At 50.9% G+C, this 20,466-nt stretch overlaps 7 protein-coding genes across 7 annotated transcripts, besides 3 other annotated features; 3 read left to right on the top strand and 4 right to left on the bottom strand.

The window, feature by feature from the left end:
* Positions 1-322: 322 nt before the first annotated feature.
* NFIA_025480 (uncharacterized protein) lies at positions 323-3,013 on the top strand (the record flags this gene model as incomplete). Its single annotated transcript, XM_001261371.1, has 1 exon — positions 323-3,013. The coding sequence occupies one exon, from the start codon at positions 323-325 to the stop codon at positions 3,011-3,013; it is 2,691 nt and encodes an 896-aa protein (XP_001261372.1).
* Positions 2,326-2,691: a mobile genetic element.
* Positions 3,014-3,318: 305 nt separating the features above from the next.
* Positions 3,319-3,338: a microsatellite.
* Positions 3,339-3,347: 9 nt separating this feature from the next.
* On the bottom strand, positions 3,348-4,496 carry NFIA_025470 (ATP phosphoribosyltransferase; the record flags this gene model as incomplete). The annotated part of the gene is made up of 4 exons (XM_001261370.1): positions 3,348-3,583; positions 3,638-3,775; positions 3,830-4,321; positions 4,451-4,496. The coding sequence occupies 4 exons, from the start codon at positions 4,494-4,496 to the stop codon at positions 3,348-3,350; spliced, it is 912 nt and encodes a 303-aa protein (XP_001261371.1).
* Positions 4,497-5,338: 842 nt separating this feature from the next.
* Positions 5,339-5,910, top strand: NFIA_025460 (40S ribosomal protein eS28; the record flags this gene model as incomplete). Its single annotated transcript, XM_001261369.1, has 3 exons — positions 5,339-5,399; positions 5,484-5,567; positions 5,849-5,910. The coding sequence occupies 3 exons, from the start codon at positions 5,339-5,341 to the stop codon at positions 5,908-5,910; spliced, it is 207 nt and encodes a 68-aa protein (XP_001261370.1).
* A 932-nt stretch (positions 5,911-6,842) lies between these two features.
* msh3 (mismatch repair protein MSH3) lies at positions 6,843-10,324 on the bottom strand (the record flags this gene model as incomplete). Its single annotated transcript, XM_001261368.1, has 3 exons — positions 6,843-8,324; positions 8,376-9,472; positions 9,550-10,324. 3 exons carry the CDS (start codon positions 10,322-10,324, stop codon positions 6,843-6,845), a joined length of 3,354 nt encoding a protein of 1,117 aa, XP_001261369.1.
* A 681-nt stretch (positions 10,325-11,005) lies between these two features.
* NFIA_025440 (uncharacterized protein) lies at positions 11,006-12,823 on the bottom strand (the record flags this gene model as incomplete). Its single annotated transcript, XM_001261367.1, has 1 exon — positions 11,006-12,823. One exon carries the CDS (start codon positions 12,821-12,823, stop codon positions 11,006-11,008), a length of 1,818 nt encoding a protein of 605 aa, XP_001261368.1.
* Positions 12,824-13,175: 352 nt separating this feature from the next.
* Positions 13,176-13,202: a microsatellite.
* Positions 13,203-13,506: 304 nt separating this feature from the next.
* NFIA_025430 (Rab geranylgeranyltransferase subunit beta BET2) lies at positions 13,507-14,747 on the bottom strand (the record flags this gene model as incomplete). The annotated part of the gene is made up of 5 exons (XM_001261366.1): positions 13,507-13,549; positions 13,605-13,729; positions 13,782-14,233; positions 14,304-14,589; positions 14,649-14,747. The coding sequence occupies 5 exons, from the start codon at positions 14,745-14,747 to the stop codon at positions 13,507-13,509; spliced, it is 1,005 nt and encodes a 334-aa protein (XP_001261367.1).
* Positions 14,748-18,291: 3,544 nt separating this feature from the next.
* On the top strand, positions 18,292-20,421 carry NFIA_025420 (putative Rho GTPase activator (Bem2); the record flags this gene model as incomplete). The annotated part of the gene is made up of 4 exons (XM_001261365.1): positions 18,292-18,823; positions 18,885-19,566; positions 19,619-19,713; positions 19,760-20,421. The coding sequence occupies 4 exons, from the start codon at positions 18,292-18,294 to the stop codon at positions 20,419-20,421; spliced, it is 1,971 nt and encodes a 656-aa protein (XP_001261366.1).
* Between the last annotated feature and the right edge of the window lie 45 nt (positions 20,422-20,466).

Here is a 20,466-nt window from a genome sequence, read left to right as displayed (position 1 = left end):
GAGAAGAAGATCTTCAGGGAAATTCCTCCTCTTAACTATTATCATCATCAAGTCACGCAACTTCTTCCTACTGCGATTCTCGAGACAGATACGAATACGACTTCGACAAGTTAGAGCTTCATCGCCTCATCCTAGCTCAGACATCTCCATCTCCACTCTTTAGACTGCCTTAGTCTCTCACATGTGAATTCGTGGTGCTAGTCTGCTTATTTTTAAATCACCATTATCTGTCTTCCATTGTCGTTCTTTGTTCATCATCACTCTCGTTACTACCGCATGGACAGAGTCATCCACCACCACCAGCAACCTCAACTTCGACATCATGCCGCATTCGCTGGTCAATCCGGAAGGCCATGATCAGGTCAATGCAATCGTGGATGCATCTTCCAGCCCGGAGGATCGCTCTCCGATCCTCCAGTCCAATTCTGACAGCGATGAACTGGGCTACCAGTCCGTCGACGCGGCCAAGGAAGATGAAGCCGACGAGATGGTTGGCGTCAGTATCGGCCCAACGCAGAGTCGCATGAAGGCCCGTATGACGCCTGCGGAGGAGAAATCCCGTATCATGGAGCGCAATGGCCAGTATTTTGATGCCATTCCTGACAATGTCCCCGACTCCGACGGTCTCTTCCTTTCTGAGATCACTTCTGAACCGGAGTCGCTGCCGGATGCTCGGGAATCCCATGTGCATCCGCCAGAGGGAGCTGGTCTACCGGACCGTGCTGCCCTGGCCCGGAACGGGGTGCAACAGAGCACTGTCACCCCTGCGAAAGACGGTCAACGGACCAGCTTCACCAGGTCGATCCTTAAGAATGGACTACCGCGTCCTCGGGCCTGGTCTGGAGATGCTATATCCAACCTGCGGCTGAAGAAGTTTTTGCCGGACCTGGGCTCTTTGGCGAAACGGTCATCGCTGCCCTTTCGGTCAAATACCTTGCATAACCGAGCTCGCAGCCAGACTGTGAAGCCTATGCCGTCCGGACTGGCTCTTGAACAGGCACAAGCGGCCGCTGAACAGCAGAGGCGGCGGTCGTGCTCAACTCCCCACGCGCACCCACCTGCTGCGGAGGAGCCGATTCCGGAGTTGAGACCTTTGAACGGGATGACGGCTGCGAAGCATTCATTTACACGCAAACCAAGTAACTTCTCCGGGAACGCAGCCTCGCTCAGGCGATCCTCATCGGATCAATCTTTGTACCTGAGAGCATCGTCCACTGCGTCGTCCCTGGATCAGGCACCCCGGTACGAACATATTCATTCCCAGATCAACAGTCGTTTCAAGGCCATCAAGGACAGTCTCCAAGACTCTAGTAGCCGGCTGCTGAGCATGCCCACCTTGCACCTTCAGGATCTCCGCAACGAGTGGGGATACAAGCCATTTCTCAGCGAAGTCACCCATCGAAAAGCAGTCCCACCGGCTGCGGAACTGCAGTCCCATCGGGAGATTCTCAGAGAAAAGGCCTCGCATTCGCGTGAGCAATCCCCACGCAATAATTCAGCCTCGACGCATCCCATCCTAGCCGAAGCCTTGTCCGAGTTGACCGGCGACGTGGTCATCTTAGGAGGCTACCGGGGCTCTGTCCTGCGCTCAGCCCAACCGCCCCATCGCCAGCTGTGGGTTCCGATGAAAGTGGGACTCAATCTTCGCAAGGTCGATCTCGAAGTCGGCTTGAACCCGGAGGACGAAGAGCGGATGGAGGAAACGATCATCCCCTCGGGCGTGTTGTCGCATGTCGGGCCCGTTGACATCTGCCGCCGGCTGATGAAGCGACTGCAAAAGTGCGACAACGCCGTCAATGGCAAGCTCCGCGTCTGGAACTACGGCTACGATTGGCGACTAAGCCCGCACCTACTTTCGAAGAAACTGATCAAATTCCTGGAAGGCCTCCCGTCCAACGCACCCAATGTGCCACCGGAGAAAAGAGGAGCGTATGTCGTTGCCCACAGCCTGGGCGGTCTGATTACGCGCCATGCCGTCAACCAACGGCCCGAGCTCTTCGCCGGAGTCCTCTACGCCGGCGTCCCACAGCACTGCGTCAACATCCTCGGGCCCCTGCGCAACGGGGACGAGGTCCTTCTGAGCACCCGCGTGCTCACAGCGCAAGTGAACTTCACCTTCCGGACGAGCTTCGCTCTCCTCCCCGAGGACGGCCGCTGCTTCATCGACAAACGCACCAAGGAAGAATACCGCGTCGATTTCTTCTCCGTCCAGAACTGGGACGAATACCGCCTCTCGCCCTGCATCAGTCCCGCCCTGCCTCCGCTGACAGCCACCCGCGGCTTCAAAGACAACCTACCCGACCTCGGCATCCGCAAGCGCTTCACCACCGTCCTCAGCAGAGAGAACAACAACGGCTCCGCCGAAGAAATCACCGACACACCCACTCGACGCAGCACAGACGGCCGCGCCGTCCACCACCCCCATCACCGCGAGAACGCCCCCTACACCACCGGCCCCGTCTCCGACGTCGCCACCAAAGCCTCCGCCATGGCCCCAACAGCCGACGGCCTCGTTGGCCCAACCGCCAACCTCCGCGGCGCCGCAGCGCACACCAAGCTCGCAACAACCTCCACCATCCCCCGCGCCACGGCCATCGCCTACCTCGAGCGCACCCTCGCCGAAGTCAAGCGCTTCAAGCAGGAACTCGCCTTCAATCCCGCCCACCAGGCCGAGAACCGCTACCCGCCTGCTGCAGTCCTCTACGGCAAGTCCGTCCCCACCGTCTACGGCGCGCGCGTCTGGTCGCCCGAGCAGATCAAGCGGCAGGATGCATACGATGATCTGGCCTTCGCGGCTGGCGACGGCGTCTGTCTCGCCTCGGCGGCGATGCTGCCCCCGGGGTACCGGATCATCAAGGGCGGGCTGGTCAAGAGCGAGCGCGGGCATGTTGGGCTGCTGGGCGATCTGGAAGGGGTGGGCCAGTGTCTCCGGGCTTTGGTCCGTGGCCGACGGGAGGGCGTGGGATTGGGGCCGAGTCCGGGGCCGGGGCCTGAGCCTGCGCCTTCTTCGTAAGCTCTTCTACGGACTGCATGTATTTGATACCCCAAGCGCTTGTTTTATGATGACGACAATACAAGTAATGACCCGACTGCTGCTATCTCTGCATGGCGCCTTTGTATACTGCATCTCCAATCGTTCATATATAGAAGATAGACATGTATAAACGTATCGATCTATCCTTGCTATATTTTGATGATCGGTTTCATTTTCTCATATATCCGTAGTCTATAGTTTCCGCCAACCGCCAAGATAACCCTCCAAGTTCAATAGATATAACGATCTTACAAATCACGCGCCGCATAGAATCTAAAAACGATAAAAAAAAAAAAAAAAAAAAGGGAAAATTCTAACCCGTTCTCGAGTTGGCAATGTTGAGGACCAGAATGTCCGATGCGCCGACTTTGAGCAGCTCGTCCATGACCGTCGCAATCTTCTTCTTCTCCACCATGGAGCTGACGGCCACCCAGCCTTCCTCCTCCAGAGCGGTGATTGTGGGCGCCCGCTTGCCGGGGGTAATCTGCGAGGCAACCGATAGCCCGGAGCGGGGAATGTTGTACTGGCACAGGACGTATCTCTGAGCGGCTGTAGTGAAGACCGTAAGCACTTGGCCATTCAATCAGATTTAGGGGGACATACTGATAACACCACTGATACGAGAGGTGATCAAATCAACAAGGGAGTTCTGGGTTGACCGAGACTTGACCAGCACGGCCGTGCTTTCGACGACAGTATCAATGGCCTTGAGACCAGCAGCCTTCATGGTCTCGCCGGATTCTGCTCCGGTCAGTATCGAACTCACTCAAGGGAAACAGAAACGGCAACACATACCAACAAGATCGACAATACCATCGGCCACACCCAGAGCACAAGCAGCCTCGACACTACCACCGACATACTTGATCTTAGTGCTGAGCTTCTGCCCAAACTCCACGCCCTCCAGCCGAGAGAAGAAGGCCTGCGTCAGCGCCGTGAAGCTAGTCACAACATTCTTGCCGATCAACTGCTTCGCCTCCGTGACGTCGCCCTTCTGCGGAACCTGCACCTGCAGCTTGCACCCGCCGAACCCGAGATCCATGATCTCCTCGACGCCCGAGACCTCGCCCTCGGCCAGCTGCGCATCGTGTTCGGCGACCTGGTCGCGGCCGGTGATACCGAGGTCTACGCGGCCCTCGCCGACGAAGGTCGGGATGTCTGCGGCGGGGAGGAAGATGAGTGCAATTGGGAGGTTCTTGACCAGTGCGATGTCGAGGCGGGTTTCGCGGCGGAATTGGATGTCACTGCCTGACAGGAGGTCTAGGGTAGCCTGTTGGAGACGGCCCTCTGTTGTGAACAAGAGTATGAATTAGCTGAGAGTCTTTGTCGTTGCGATCGTAGGGTCCTGAGGTCAAAGAATGGAATTGCGATTGCGAAAGATGAGGTGAGTCACAGAGGGAACTTGCTTTTAGGGACCGCGAAGAGGAGTCTTCCTTCGAGGCTGAAAGAGAATGTTAGTCATTATGAGGCGGTCTTGTAGTATAGCAATTGAGTGAAATTTAGGGTCTGTTCTTGGTGGTGAGGTCACATACTGGTTGACGAGATCCATGACTACGGACGATCGACGACGCGGGGTAGATGTGAGTTGTGCCAGGAATCGCAGCAAATTTAGAGGGGAAAGGATTGATATTATGCACAAGTGAGATTAAATGATAATGACAATGTTATACAGTAAATCCAACGGGAATTGACTGGCGCACCGCTGACGTGCCTGGAATGAAGAGTTGACCGAAAGTTGCAGGTTTCCAGGAACGAAATCGGAGTTCAGGTTCTGACTCGAACAGTGAGGGGCAGAAGCTGCAGGACAGCCAGGAATTCAGCTCAATTGCGACTACAATTGTTAAAATAAAGCTATCTGGAGTATGTACATAGAAGCCGAATTCATGAGTACGAGGTTCTACGAATCACATTATTTTCTTGAACCACGGGATCCCAAGGTTGAACCTGGAGTCTGCCATCAAGAAAGGGAAAGAAAAAAAAAAAAAAAAGTCACGGATCCTCATCGGAGACCAAACCGATGCCTTGTGGCCTGAATGCTGCCTTGTGCATCTATGCCTGAAACCGGTTTCATTCATGCCTGAGATTCCAGGTGTCAGTTAGCCCTGAGCCCTCGCGTAAAGTCCCAATTTCCTGCGCTAAGCCCAAAATAGAAACCCACACAAGCCGGCAAATTCCTCGCTTGCAATCACAGTCCACCACACCACTCTATACCCGTACGGCCTCATCTAACCCACCGAACGCCGCCATCTTCCCTTCTATCCCGTCAAGTCAACCCTCTCGCTGTCGTCGAGCCCAACCTCCAAGATGGATTCCGCCAAGCAGCCTGTTAAGCTCGTCAAGGTGACTCGTGTTCTCGGCCGTACCGGTACGTGGTCTACAATCTACAATCTACAGTCTACAATGATGGATGTCGCGTGGAATTTGGTATAATAACTGCTTCTCGCTTTAGGCTCCCGTGGTGGTGTCACCCAAGTCCGCGTCGAGTTCATGGATGACACTTCCCGCAGCATCATCCGTAACGTCAAGGGTCCAGGTATGCGATTTCCACTCAGCGATTGAGTTTTGGAGGTTTTTCTTTCGGTGGTCCTCGTATCCCGGCCGACAATCCGAGCGCGACAATTCAAAACGAAGAAACTGGTCATCTCGGTGCAGGGAACGCAAAAAATTGGGAATGACTCCGAATGCGAATGCGACTGCAAGCCCGAACCATATTGAATCCGGATACTGGGGACCATCGGAATTCGAAAACCAGGGTGGAATATTCAAAATGTGCATGTGCATGGGCTAACTAGGAATCTTTGTCGCTACCTACAGTCAAGGTCGATGACATCCTCTGCCTGCTCGAATCCGAGAGAGAGGCCCGCCGTCTGCGGTAATTCCGCGTCGATTTTCTCGCCGAGTTGTCGTCTTTTATTCCCCTCTCGAGGCCGGCCGTGTACGTTTGCTTGCGTTGGAAATGATTCTGGGAGGTCGGGAAAGGCAAAAGTTCTTCTAGCAATGAGAAATGCGTGGCTGGGTTCAACTTTGCATGGGCTGATGCGAACGAAACGGTTGTGATATTTTGGCTTTCCATCCAAATCTTTCTACATATCCTATCTGTCTTCGAGATATCAGGGAATAAAAGAGAGAGCCAACGGGGAAACCAAGCTCAACCCTTTCTAATGAAACGCAAAAAAATTTGAAAGCAACGATGCTCGAATGGACGGACTTCTTTTCACCTTGATCCTTTTTCTTCGTCTGTCGCTTGTCATACCCTTGATCGCATAGTCCTTCTCGAAGGCGATAGACGAGTAGAATTTGCGGTCTGGTTGATCTTCCGTTCAGGATGGCTTGCACGATACATGGGTTATAGAAGCTAGGTCACTGGGAAATCGATTCAAATATATGACGGTCACGCAGCCACCTACTTGCATCGAGACTGGACCTAGCTTCGCTGCACTTGAGGGTTGGGCTAATTGGGACAATTGAGAGTGCATTGGTGAGAAAGGTGTTGGTGGTGAGTCGTCGCGCAAGTACAACCTCTGCCAAATACGAGTCGCAATGAGTCTCCACCTTTCTCCCAGTCAAGAACACGCAAGGTCCGGTAGGACGATCGCCAGTCCTTGGTGTAGATCGTAATTCGTAGTAACTTTCAAGCCAAGTCTAAATGATGGCATCCACAGCTTGACCGATACTCAACGTGAACTGACCAAGTTGCATTCAAGCTGAACATACGGAGTAGGATGATGATTGAGCCCTATCTATGTGGTAACTGTATGTATGGTAGCATGCCAAATCCCCGAAACCTTTCGCCGGTCTGCAAGTTGACCTACAGCTGCTCCGCGTTGCTGATGAGCCGTTGGAAGAAGTCCTCATCTCCCTTTGCAGGATCCTCCATTAATCCTCCAACATCAGCACGAAGTCCGGCAAGTCGACGACGGCGAATCCGCTCCTCTAGCTCCGAACTCTTCTGCCTGGCCACTTCGAGTAACGGTGCTGGTAGATTCGCCAACCGTGCCACGTTCAATCCGTAACTGCGATGCGCCACACCCTCTCCAACCTCGTAGAGGAAGGTGATCTCTTCGTCCTTGCCAGACCCAGACTCGGTGAATCGCATGTGCACGTTGCGAAGTTCGTGGTTTGGGAAGGATTGCGCCATATTGGAAAGATGCTGATAGTGGGTGATAAAGAGGGTCAGACTTCGGATCGTTCGTACCATGTAATCTAGAACCGCCTGCGCGATGGCAACCCCATCATGAGTAGACGTACCCCGGCCCAGCTCATCAAGGATGACCAGCGAACGGGGCGTTGCCTGCTTGAGGATGTCGGCCGTTTCCGACAGTTCGACCATGAAGGTCGATTCACCCGCCAGCATGTTGTCGAAAGCTCCCATGCGAGTAAACACGGCGTCCAGCATGCCGAGCTTCGCGGACCGAGCAGGCACGTAGGAGCCAATCTGTGCCATAATGGCAATCAGGGCTATTTGCCGCACATAACTGGACTTGCCGCCCATGTTCGGACCGGTGACGAGGAGGGCTCGAGTCCTGTCACTGTCCAGATCAATATCGTTGGGAACATAGCTATCAAGCAGAAGTTGCTCGACCATTGGATGGCGCCCTTGTTCCACGTGAATACACGTTTGATCGGTATACTCGGGCTTCACGTATCCTGGCTGGCTAGCAATTGCAGCCAGTGAGAGCAGACAGTCGAGCGTCGCTAGAGACTGGACGCTGTCACGGAAGGACTGATAATTAGTCGCTATCTCGGCCAGAAGAGCCGCGAACGCTTGGTCGCACGCTGCAGCCAACGCTTCCTTGTGCTGATCTCGTTGCCGTAATAGCTGAATAACCTCTGGCGTATGGAATCTAGAAAGCTTCTTGGTCCCGCTCACCTTCACCCATGATGCTGGCACTCGTTTGATGGCCGCTGCAGTGTTTTCAACCTCGATCAGATACTCGATCCCTGACGAAGTAACGTAAGTCACCTTCGGCCACTTGAGGATCCCGGCAGCGACAGAGCGATGTTCCTCTAATTCATGTTCAACGCTGGCGATCCCGCACTTGTGTTCGCTAATTCCTTCTGTCTCTTCCGATTCCCGAAAGAACTCATATTTGTCGTCGTTTCGCGCCGCATGCATGTTGATCTTGTTCAGGAACTTGACAACATCTTCCAATATTGACGGCACTCGTGCAATAGCCTCACCGAGAATTGGCGATGTGAAGCCGGAGTCCTCGGGGGTCTTGACGTCAACGTACTCCTGTGCAATGGTCTGCAGCGTCTGAAGAACAGTGAGAAGCTCTGGGCGCGTGCACTGTTTCCTCGTTAGCAAAAGATCCGCTCCAGTATATTTAAGTCACAGTACCTTTCCATAGTATATCCGAATCAGATTCTTCTCCAGATCGCTCTTGATCCTTCCTAGCAATATCTTCAGTCTCTCGACCTGCACAGTCCTATCCGGACTCTTCAGCTCCTCAACAGCATTCACCCTTTCCTCCAGGCGCTCCTTGTCCAGCAAGGGGCGTCCCACCCATTTTCGGAGCAACCGCTGTCCAAATCTCGTTTGCGTTCGGTCCAAGGTCCAGAAAAGACTGCCTTTGGCAGAATGATCTGTCTGGTTCTGGTAGATCTCGAGACTGACCAGGGTATTCGCGTTCAGCAGCATGTGTGATCGAGAAGAAAAGTGTTGGAAATACTTGGTGAGTTCGAAAATGTGCTCCAATCCGTACTCTGTCAGATGCTCGATCATAGCCGAGAGACACACCGTCACCTGCTCCGGCAAATTAAGCACCTTTTGGAGCAAGTTACTGGCTGGCGCATCGTCCGCAGTATTGGCTGCCTTCAGTTTCGCAGCATAAAAGTTTGCAACATGACTATGTGATTCGGCCACTGCGGTCTTCTTCTTCGCGACCCTATCCACGCGGACTTTGTCGCCAAACGTATTCAGCTTGCTACCAGAGAGGTGCTGCACGAGTTTCTCTGTAGCCTTGGACAATTCCCCGACAATGACAAGTTCGCAAGGCGCGATGTGAAGTAATCTAGCTTCCACCTCGCTTCTCATAAATCCATCCTCAAAGTCATCGTAGATGATGTCACCGGTGTTTGGCTGGACAGCGACGATACCAACATGTACCTTTTCGTCATTGCCCCAGCCCTTTGCATTTGTTTCAGTAATGCATAGCATGTACCCGGTAGCCGGGGAAGCACCGCCTGATGCAGCAGGAGTAGCGCCATCCAACCCCTCAACATCGTCTACATAAGTGCCCTTCGTGTATAGGTTGGTAAGTTTTCGGGAGAAAGGAGCATTGCGATTGTCTCCAACAGCCTTGAGGGCGGCAGTTTCCAACTGCCTCACCACGCCGACCTTGTATCCAGCTGATACGAGACGCTTTACATGCACATGTAATCGGTGGACTGGTATACTAGCGGATGCGAAGCGATCGAGATGGGCTTCGGAGGGATCTGTTGGCAATCGCACATCCTTTAGCAATCATATCTCCAATGCAGAAAGACAGAAAAAGAATTCTGAACTGACTTACGTTCATCAAACCTCATTTTGCCAGGTATGCATACAATACTCAATTCCTTAGCGGCGATCCTCGCATCCTCGCCAAAGAATCGAAACTTGTAGCCCACCTCGATCACCAAAACCGTGTCCATATGCTTGCGCTTGATCTCAATCACTTGCTTCTCCAGCGGAGTCAGCTTGCTCCCGCCCTTCTTTGACGCTCCTTTCCCCTTTGACCGGGGCGGGGGTGCGGATTCATCATCCTCATCGCCTTCCGCAACTTCCTCCGTACCAGAGGGAGCCTCAGTGGTGGCATTCCTACCGATCCCGATTAGGCAGTCAGCTCCTCCCAGTTTCTTGACAAATAGTTTGTGTAGTTTCTCGCGTTCCAGCTGCCGCTGCCTCGCCTCCGGATCGTCTGCTTTCTCAATGCCTGCATCATCAGCAGGAGAGCTCGCGAACTTGCAAAGATTAGTGCGTTGGCTGCTGCTTGATGGTGGGTCTGGTCCCCGTGTAACATTGCGTCCAAACCCGTTCTCAGGATCAACTCGGTTCGTTTTGACCCGCTTCGGAGCCCGAACCACTATATCCCCATCCTCGTCGTCCACCAAATCATCTTGATCCCCTGTGGTTTCACGCAGCGGCATCTCTGCCCCTTTCTGGGTCGTCGCTCGCCCATCTTCAAGGTCGTTGCTTCTCTTCTCTGCTGTCGGCGCCCGCTTCGTGAAGAAGCTGGAAATGGTCTGTTGTTTACGCTTGAGATTCTGTGAGGATGGCGGCGATGACTGCGACGAACTTAATGTCATTTTACCTCGCAGGAGTCGCTGTGGACTCCTGAGTCAACTGGTCAACGCGAAGCAGGATCAGATTAGAGGCGTGGAGTTTGGCATCGCAGGTGTAGAAGTGGCGATGAGTCTTCCGATGTCTTTTGAGCGAGCGGCGCCAGTGTGCACCTTATTGAAAAGCCTCTAAATATTTCTTCATTAATCAGCCAGATTCAAGGCTTCTGGATTCTGTAGATCATCCCAAGTTATGCTGGACTCCAAATGATTTATTCCGCTGCGTCATGGAGCTTGACGCGTGAAGAACACGCTAACTTATCGTGCCCGCGATCTGATCTTAATGGTTGATTATCTAATCATCTAATCAAAGTATGAGTTATCGTATACAGACAATCGTACAGCAATGTTCCACCATGCAACTCCATCCTACCGGACCCTGACGCTCTGCTCCCTGACAAAATGTATAATAGTACAAAAACTTGAAGTAACTGGAAAACACTGGTAGCAAAGGCGCGATTCTGAGCCTAGAATCATGTGCCTTCTTTGGAGGCAGAAGTCCGTCTGGATACTGGATGACAGCAAGTGCTAATGTATAAATAAACACGTCAACGGTTCGGTGGCGGACAAGGATCAGTCATTCACGTTCAAGCGTGCCGCAACAAATGCGATTTGAGAGAGAGAATGACGGCGTTGAAACTTGGCAGACTAGAGAGAACTCGTGTCCAAGTAGAGTTGCTCGAAGTCGTCTTCCTCAATGTCTGATATAGTCGCCTCGGGCGATGTAGCGCGTGTGATAGAATGCAATCGGGGAATACGACTATTGGCATCAAAGATTGGGTTCTCAGTGGGTAGCTTAGGGGCTGAGATAACCAATGGGTTGAACGTATAGCCGGCGTAGAAGCCATGAGTCTCAAAAGGACTCAGTCCGTTGCTTTGGGCTTCTTCGAAGAAATACTGCGATGCATAACCCGTATCGCCTGCGTGCTGCGATCTAATCGACGATTGCCACAGTAGAGGGGATTTACCCCGGCAGTGATCGTTTAGCATAGGGTCGATGTTTTCTTTCTCTGCAGAAGCATGAGCGAGCCTTCCAGAAGCCAATGGAGCCTTATTGCCCGAAAATCGGTTGACCCTACTTTCAGCTGTTGCTCCACGCCGAAATAGAGATTCCCGAGAAGGACTCGATACTCCAAAGCGCAGATATTGCTCATCGTAGCTGGATATGTGCTGACTAGATTCGTCATGGAAAACTGTGAAACCAGTTCGAGCTCTGGAGTCAAGCCCATTCACCGCCAGACTGAATTCTTCCGTTTCATCTCCGTAAGAGGAGCGGAGATTAACGCCGTATTTAAATGGCAACTGAGCCCCAGGATTCCCTGAAGCCTGAGAGTCATATCTGACCAAGCCGTCTTCGCGTCTGATTGCCGCGCGTTTCGCACCTTTCTTGCTCCTTTTCCGATCCTGTCCACGTGGAACATTAGAGTCAACTTGGGAAAGTGCACGCTTCGGGCGAGTGGCTCGTCTTTTAGGGATCGGTGTCTCTCCCTTGAGGGGACTGCTGTCTTCGACGTTGCCTGATATAACACGTTGCTTTCGCAGGATGCCTGTTGGCGAAAACACAAGTTCAGTGGGCTCCACACACAGGGAGGTCTTTTCCATCATCTTGAGTATGCTCTCATCTTTCTTCTGGTTGCGCTTACGCCTCATCTGCTCTGTTGCAGAATCAAAAATATCCATGCCAGGCCACAGTACACCCTTCAGTCTTGTCATCTCGTCTGCCCTCTCTTTGTCACCTCCGACTAGCCTGAGGTAATCAAAGCTTCCATTGTCGTCGACAAAGGGGTCGTCATCGATGGAGTTGCTGCTCAGCGATTGCAAAGTGTTACCTGATCTGCTTTCTCGTTTCATTGACCGGCTCGGCGTGATTTGCGTGGCGGAACCACCTTCCTCTTCGGATTCAGAGTCAGGCTCCTGTTTACACTGGTTCGGTGCAAGCCCTTGGCGCGGATCGTTCGAATGCAGGGTATAGCCTGTTCGGACATGAGACTGAGGATCAGGAACTGAAGACATAGCTGACGTTTCATGATGACTGGAAAGAGAAGCATTTCCGCTCCTCACATTGGGTTCGCCGTTCAGGTAAGGGTCAGAAAGGCGTGGGTCAAGGAACGCAGGCAAAGGCTGATGAGATGGAGGGCATATAGCTCTAGGTGTATCTGTTGGTCCAGCACCAGGTCGGGCAGTCAATGATGTAGCAAGTGCGAGCGCATTCCCAAGAGACTTTCTTTTGCGAGCCTCCTTCGATGCCATCCGATCAGAAAGCAGTTTGGCCAAGTTGTTGGCCTTGTACCATTTGTCGTATTCATGGAGGAGGTTCCTGGCTTCAATTTCTTGATGGCTTCGCACTTGAAGTTTGAAGTAATGGGAAAGATGGGCCTTCGATGAGACGTGGGTTAACAAGTGAGACACATCGCTGAATCGAGCCCGTTTGGGACAGATGTTGCATTGAAGTGCTTCAGCATTCATCTTGGGCAGTCGGAATGATGGATCCAACCCAAGCGAGATCTGAAAGGAAGGGACAAGTAAGCAATGTAGCCCGATAATTGCACGAACACGGAATAGAGCAGAACAAAAATCCAAGATAGAAAGACTGGCCCTGACCGAGAACACCCCCGCCTGATTGTGGAAGAAGTGACGAGAATGAACGATACTTGCCTTGAGATACCCATTTCCCTCCGAGCAGGTGATTGACGTGCGAAGGGATGTGCCTGCCTCTTTTCGATGTAGCGATGCAAACGTTGCTGCTTCGAGAAGGGGCTGCCTGTAATTGACTGGATGTTTGTATTGGGAAGGTGGCGGGATGTCCTATGTCTACAGCAGTCGACTTCAGTCGACTTCAGTCGACCATGATGATGGATTGCAACAATAGAGGAAATATTTTCGATTCATCTAATCAGCTATCTAGCAAGAATAAAATTAGGTTGTGCGCTGCGATATATTGTGCCAGTGCGTCTTAACAGCCTATTATCAGGCAATTGTGGAATGATATGAAGCGGAAATAAGTCGCAGTGGTCATTTCTCTTCTCCTGCCTTGTATCCCATAGTCCATGGACGGTAGAGAACAACGGGTTATTAGATTGCAGGAGGTCGAATTGACTACGGTTGGGGACAATGTCGAGACATTTGAGCCTTTACTGGCTGGAAAGGTGCTACTTCTTCAAGTATTTCATTGTAACTGCTCTTGGCATACAACTATTTCCGGGTCAGCAAAAATGTGTCAAAGGAGTAAATCGTGCGAGTGACTTACTAAACGGGATCTACTTCCTGGACGCCTTCGAATTTCAGGAGACTCAAACCAGCAATTGCGAAGTGCGTATGGAAGACATCAACCATATTACCTGGGCGATCTCCGAAACCGCCAGCTTCAGGATCCTGCATCGAGTCAGTTCTGACGACACTCTGGTAGACAACGAGGCGAGCACACCTGACAGCGCAGAATGTATGTAGCCAATTTGTGGCCATCAATCCAGTGCAGCCTGTCAATCATCGCTAAGCTGGACCCGACCCACCAACTGTAACAAGCGTCTGGCAACTTTTCAGGACGTCCATTCAACCCACCATTGTCCAATTGCCTTTCGCTGAGCCAACTACCAAGACGATCCTTGTTCACAAGGTCCAAACGTCCGGCAATGGCCAACGCTCCCACGCACGTGAAGACCTGTCCAGCATGGGACTCGGCTCCGGGACAGATGCCGTATCCTCCATCCAGGTTTTCACATTTCTGGATGTAGGCCACGGCTTTAGAGACATCGACCATATCCATAAGTCCTAATAATGACAAGGCATTAAAGGCACCATAGACGAAACGGGTGTCCAATTCACCCCATTCGTCGCCCATGAAGGAGCCTGTCGCCCTGTCCTGTAGCCCTGCGATGACTGCGATTGTTTAGTATGATCGAGGTGTGAATGGAAGGTGACTACAAGAGAGTGGGAAGCAAAATCATACAAGATGCAACTTTCCGCTTGCCTCCCAAACCACGTTTTTCCAGCTCGTCCATCGCATCCAGAGTTACAAGTATCTGGACGGCTGAGACAGTGTAAAGCATGTGTGCATCATGGCCGGGTGCAGCTCCGAACCCGCCATTTTCGCGCTGACAGGAGAGAACAAAGTTGATAGTCTCTTTCCGAGGGAGAGCTTCCGGGAAGCCAAGAAGATGCAGGGCTGTCAAGCCCCAGTATACGCCATTCAGACGAAGATGCTCTGTGAGCCAATATTCCAGCTCATCCCGCCTCTAGCGTCACCTGTCAACCATCTTCCCCATCATTAAGAGAAGATATAAGTATCACGCACGCTGTCCAGATTCCTGATGTACTCCACATGTTTCTGTACACACAACGTGTGATCTGGAAGAGTGCCAACAGCTCTACCAGGACCCGAGACCAGAGACATCTCGAATTCGGGTCTGGATAATTATTTTTACTCGGGAAGAATAGCTTGGTTAGTATTTCAAAGCTGGGAGTTCTCTTATTAGCTCGGAATCAGGTTCAGGTAGCGAAGCAGATTCTGTGCGGCCCCTCCACAGCTAGATGATAGCAGAAGCATTGAAGGCACCCGAATTACAAAGATTGTTCTCCGAGCGAACTGGCCAGAAGAGGCTAGAGCATGATATAAATCAAAAAGAATAAAAAGAAAAGCCACAAGGGCAGCCAGGATTCACAAGCTAACAAGACACCTGGCTTTGCTGGTTGTATTAGGCTTAGGCAAAAGGCAGCCAGCCTCCATGGAAAATTGTCAAGGGGATAAATTTCTGCAGTGGAAGACTGCTACGCGCTAGTCGGCAAAGGACTTGTCGTCACGTGACTTAGCGACACCAAAGCGGGCCAGGGGCCAAAAGGGCGGGGCATTGTTTCAGAAGGGACATTCAAAGACAAGGATCGCCATGCTCGCCAAGTCCCTATGCACAATCGAATCCAAGAGCGGTGTGAAGTCATATAAGTGTGAACCACGTGAATATGTGAATCATAATAATATCCAGATAATGTCGGTTATTGGCTGATTTTTGTTTCCATCCGTCCACGAATTTATCTTTTGAACGGAAGGCCATATGACATCTGAGGTGGCTCTATATGGGCGACAGAGGTGACCATCAGCAGGCGCATACGTAAGATAACTTGCATAAGAAAATAGCTCAGAGAAGCTGCTCCATCGCACATACTACTAGTCTCAATCTTTTAAGCACAAACTAGTCTGTCTCAGAAGACTTCATAACTATCAGTGACTTTCTGGGTACATCGAACCGTTGGTAGTCTACTTCTTGCCCTTCACCGAATCAATGAAACGCAATGATCGCTTTGCGCACAGGATTGAAAGTCTCTAGGGCATTAGTCAACTTTGTAAGCTGATACACCGATAGAGTGATAGATCGACATGGGCCTGTGAGAATCCAGCGGGGTAATGGAAATGTACTGACGTCTGGAAACGACAGACTAATAGTAGATGGTAGATATGTAGACTAGATCGATTGGTAAGAAAGTGAGACTTGAGATATTAGTTACCTTTGGTATGACTACGTAGGTACTTTTTTTATCGTGACCCACTGGTTGTATCAAAATCTCTTTGACCCGTGGTTACGCATTTGTATGATAAACAGGAGCCAGTATGGAGTACCGTGGTACACTGCATAGATACTAAATAAGGGCAGGTTGAGAAAGAACAAGAGTTACTTACTTGTTGCCTGTATGAACTATGCTGATGATAACTCCCCCTTTCTATATCCATAAAGCAAATATTTTAGGATATCAAGTTAAGGCTAGGCGATACTGACTTAATATACTAGCCGCCAGGTACATTAGGTAGCCATCCGTTCCGTCCTTCTGATATTGAATGCAACCTGGTGATTCGGCAAAAAGGAGTCAACTCGACCCTCCGGCAATATTTGGTTGACCAATCCGCTGTCCCAATCGCATGCCCTGAACCGAAGTCTACATCAGCCCGTCCAAGGCCAATTCTTTTGACCACTGGGAATTATCTTTCGGTGTAAGGAACAATGGCACTGACCATTGTTAGGCTGTTTCGTGCCTGTATAAATCCCCTGAAGTAAACAAAAAGCGAAGTTGGTTGGAAGTCTGGAGATCCTACAGTAAAGGTATAGGCGCTCAAATAGCTGAGTACTCTTTACTACTTCAGAATTCAGTAGAGAAAAGAATCATGAGAGTAAGGTTTCATACATAGTGGTCATTGTATTGGTCATAGAGCATGAATACCCGCCCCAGACAAACTCCATTGTACCAATGTGTTAAATGTTAATCATCAGTGTCCCTCTCCCATTTAATCGAGGATTGACATCGCAATGAGATAGTGTCATCAAACCAGCCACGGACACAGATGATCTCTTTTTAGGAGATATGCTTTATCTGTCTCGATCCAAATTTCCATGACGATATTGCAGATAATTGGGATGATCCAGATTGAATATCATTCACTGTTCTGACAACCACGTACACCAAAAAAGGTGGCACCTGAAGTGCCCACTAGACATTTATAGATCCATAGAGCAATTTCCCATTCGCAGTCGTCTTCAATCGCCACTAATCCTTCCCCCTTTTCTTAGCTTACCACGCAGCCGCGCTTGCATTATTACTGTCTTGTCAAACTAGCGCCTGTCAAGGACTCAAGGAATGTGTCGTTGCTGCGACGAGCAAGTCAGCGACGCTACGAGATATCTATTAGATACTTAGCCTATCTACTACTCCGTACTCTAGTCTGTGCGGGACCCATCCATCCTCTTGTGTTCCTCCTGCTCTGTACTACTACTGCTATTGCTACTACTGTAAGCCCCTACTTACACAAGCCTCTCCATTCTACTCATTCATAGCGACATTTTGCTTTCGTTTTTTTTTTTTCTTTTGGAGGATCTGTAATTCCTATCAGAATATTTCCTCTTCTCTTTAACAGTTCTTCTTTCATATCTAGCCACTTGGAAGCTGCCGTCGCGCTTCGCTTCTGTCTTTGTACTCTCTTCACCGACCGCCCCTCGATTCCACAAGGGGAAAAAATATTCCCACAAAACATACACGAAAATTTTCAAGACATTAATCAAGCGTACATTCGTTCAATAATCATTGCCTATAACATTCGTGGGCAACGATTTCGTGGATCGCTCGTCTTTTAACTGCGATAGATGGAAAGCCACTGAATAGACCTTGGGTAGAGAGCTTTCAAGAGTATGAGGGGTGACACACTTTGGTAGGTCACAGAGATGTCTTTGTTGAGCAAATCCAGACCAAACTCCCATTTTCTCTTGTGATGATCCCTTTCATGGATCACGGAAGGATGCGCTGCGTCAATGGTCATCAAGGGGTTGAGGTTATGTCAATGTCAGCTTTATTTATAGATCGCCTTGATTCATTCTGAGACCCCTACATTCAGCCATGCTCCTTGCGGTGAAAGACATCATCCTACATACTTTTTATCTCTTCGTTATTCATACAGCAGGTTTTGCTCCTTACTATCTCACTAATGGTCGTGCGACTTCTTGACAGATCTCAACCCCCGAACCATATTACCCCCTTCAACGGCGATCCGTACCGATAGTGACCATCCGAAGCATCGAAAGAAGTACTGGAAAGGCTGGTTCCATTCCAATACTTTCATCAGAGTGATCTCAGGAAACGGTCTCGCTCGCGCCCCTTCCTCTCGGACATTTCTTGAAGGAAAGTTGAATTTGCTCCATCATCTGGACGACTGGGAAGTGTCAGACGGGTAAGTCCATAAGTCCGGGACTGTCTACTCATAGCCAGCTCACTGTGATTTACCTGTTGGTCAAAATCTCGAAAATTGTGCTGACCATGTTGGCGCAGACTAGTCGATTAGATCCCCCTCATAGAGCTTGCACATCCTGTGGGCACTTGATATATCACTTTTCTCGCCCTGACGTGTTTTTCCGCGATACTCCTTCAGGTGAATTGCCCGGCGAACCGACGCACGTCTAAGAATGCCTTCGAGACAGTCCACCGTTCCCAATCTAGATCTAAGCTCCTTCACTCTACAGGCGAATGCGAAGAACTCATCTCCACTTACGCCCGGTGCCCAAAGCTCCGACAGAGCCAGTCCCCTGACACCCCGTTCTCCCAAATCATCGTCCAGCTCGCCGTTCTTCAAGGGAGCGACCATCCGCCCTGTAACACAAGAGTCCAATAGCAAGTCGAGCAGTCCTACTTTCCCACTCTCTTCTGCTCAATCGGCGGAACCCACGACTCCTGGTTTCACAGCCATTCCTCCATATCCTCCTTCGCCAAGGGATTCGCCCAAGCACAGTCGCGAACCGTCTCGCTCTTTCTTTGCGAACCTCAAGGCGCCGAAATCTGCACACAGAGCCCAACGCTCAGACGGTTCGGGAAGTTCAAGTGACAAGCCCAAGAGCCGGGGCAGTTCTAGGGATCGCAGAACACAGATCGCTTCCAAGTCGTACGAGTCGACGCCAGATCTTCCTGGTACAATCGAGCGCGCAGCCCAAGAGGAAAAAAGTAAGCGTCTCGCTTCATACAATGTCCTGCGTTTTAGTTTTTATCAGTATACTAATGGCAGGTCTGATAGACGGAGATACGGTCGAAAGCAAGAATCCTCAACCGCTTGAGATCAAAAAGGCTGGCAACGATCTTGAGACCGGAAATCCTACGAAGAAGAACAAGCCGCGCTTTGCCAATATCTTGTCGCGCTCTCGTTCCATCAGACTGGACGACTCCGCGTTAAACAGAATAGCCAATCGGCGTCCGTCAGCGCCTCTAGTGAAGCTTGAGGAAAGCAGCAAACGGGAGGCGGAGATGACCCCCAAGACAGCTACGGCCCGACAAGACCGCGGCTTCAAGGGAGCTGGGAATGCTGCAGTGCGTACCTATGCCGTCGATCGCACCGGAGAGCCAGGCAGTGGTCAGGCTCGGAAAGAAAGAAATCATGTCGGCTCAATGGTGCCCTCCGCTTCACTAAGTCAGGTGTCAGGTGCCTCTGCTGCGCTGTTTAACAACATCAAACAGTCTTCCAGTGGTGCTGCAGACAGACTTGGAAAGGCAGGAAAAGGATTCTTTGGAAAGATTACCAGGAGTGGCAGCACAAATGAACGCGAATTACTCAACGATGATAACTATGTCTGCTCTGTCATCAACCTCCCTCTCATCGAGCAGGCCAGACGAACACGCATAGCAAAGAAGCTGGAAGACTGCCGAGACAAGACTGAGTTTTGGATGCCTGCCTTGCCATATCGTTGCATAGAGTGAGTTGCCGTCCTGTCGAGCTGGTCCTCACTTATACTAATATCACATCAGCTATCTCAATTATAAGGGCTGTGAGGAAGAAGGACTTTACCGCGTACCCGGTAGTGGTAAAGAAGTAAAGCATTGGCAACGGCGGTTTGATACAGGTAAGCTGAGCTGGACAAGCTTTCATGTCTATCGCTAACTGCGCAGAACTCGACATCAATCTTTTTGACGAGCCAGATCTTTATGACATCAATACAATTGGATCTATGTTTAAGGCTTGGCTACGGGAGCTGCCCGACGAACTTTTGCCGAAGGAAACCCAGGCCATGATTGCGGAGAAATGCGAGGGCGCAACTACCGCCCCGCAGTTGCTGAAGGATGAGCTCTCGAAACTGCCACCCTACAACTACTACCTTCTCTTTGCAATCACCTGCCACCTCAACCTCCTCCACTCGTATGTCGATCAGAATAAGATGGATTATCGGAATCTCTGCATCTGTTTCCAGCCTTGCATGAAGATTGACGCGTTTTGCTTTCATTTCCTCGTATGCGACTGGAAGAATTGCTGGCAGGGTTGCTGGACCGAGAAAGAGTACCTGCAGCTTGAAAGGGAGATGGACGAAAAGGAGAATGCCGCATCTTCGAAGACGGGAGCTGTTGATCACTCTTCTCTACCTTATTCGGATGCTAACGAAAGGGCCATATCTTCTTCCGGCAGCAGTCAAGCAGCTGCCGAGGATGAACCAACGTATCGTCCTGAGACAGCCAAGAGCCGGAAACAGAAGCCCAAACAGATTGAGACTACACACACAAGGAGCATCTCCCAGCTCCCCGAGCTCGGGCCCCCCTTGTCTCCGATTCAGATATGACCTTGATTCTCCGCTCACAATTTTGGTGAAGTTATGCCGTTGTGA

Source organism: Aspergillus fischeri, genomic scaffold, assembly GCF_000149645.3.
Source record: "Aspergillus fischeri NRRL 181 1099437636263 genomic scaffold, whole genome shotgun sequence".
Taxonomy (NCBI): Eukaryota; Fungi; Ascomycota; class Eurotiomycetes; order Eurotiales; family Aspergillaceae; genus Aspergillus; species Aspergillus fischeri.
Note: the sequence above shows the minus strand (reverse complement) of the source record. Positions and strands in the feature narration are given on the sequence as shown.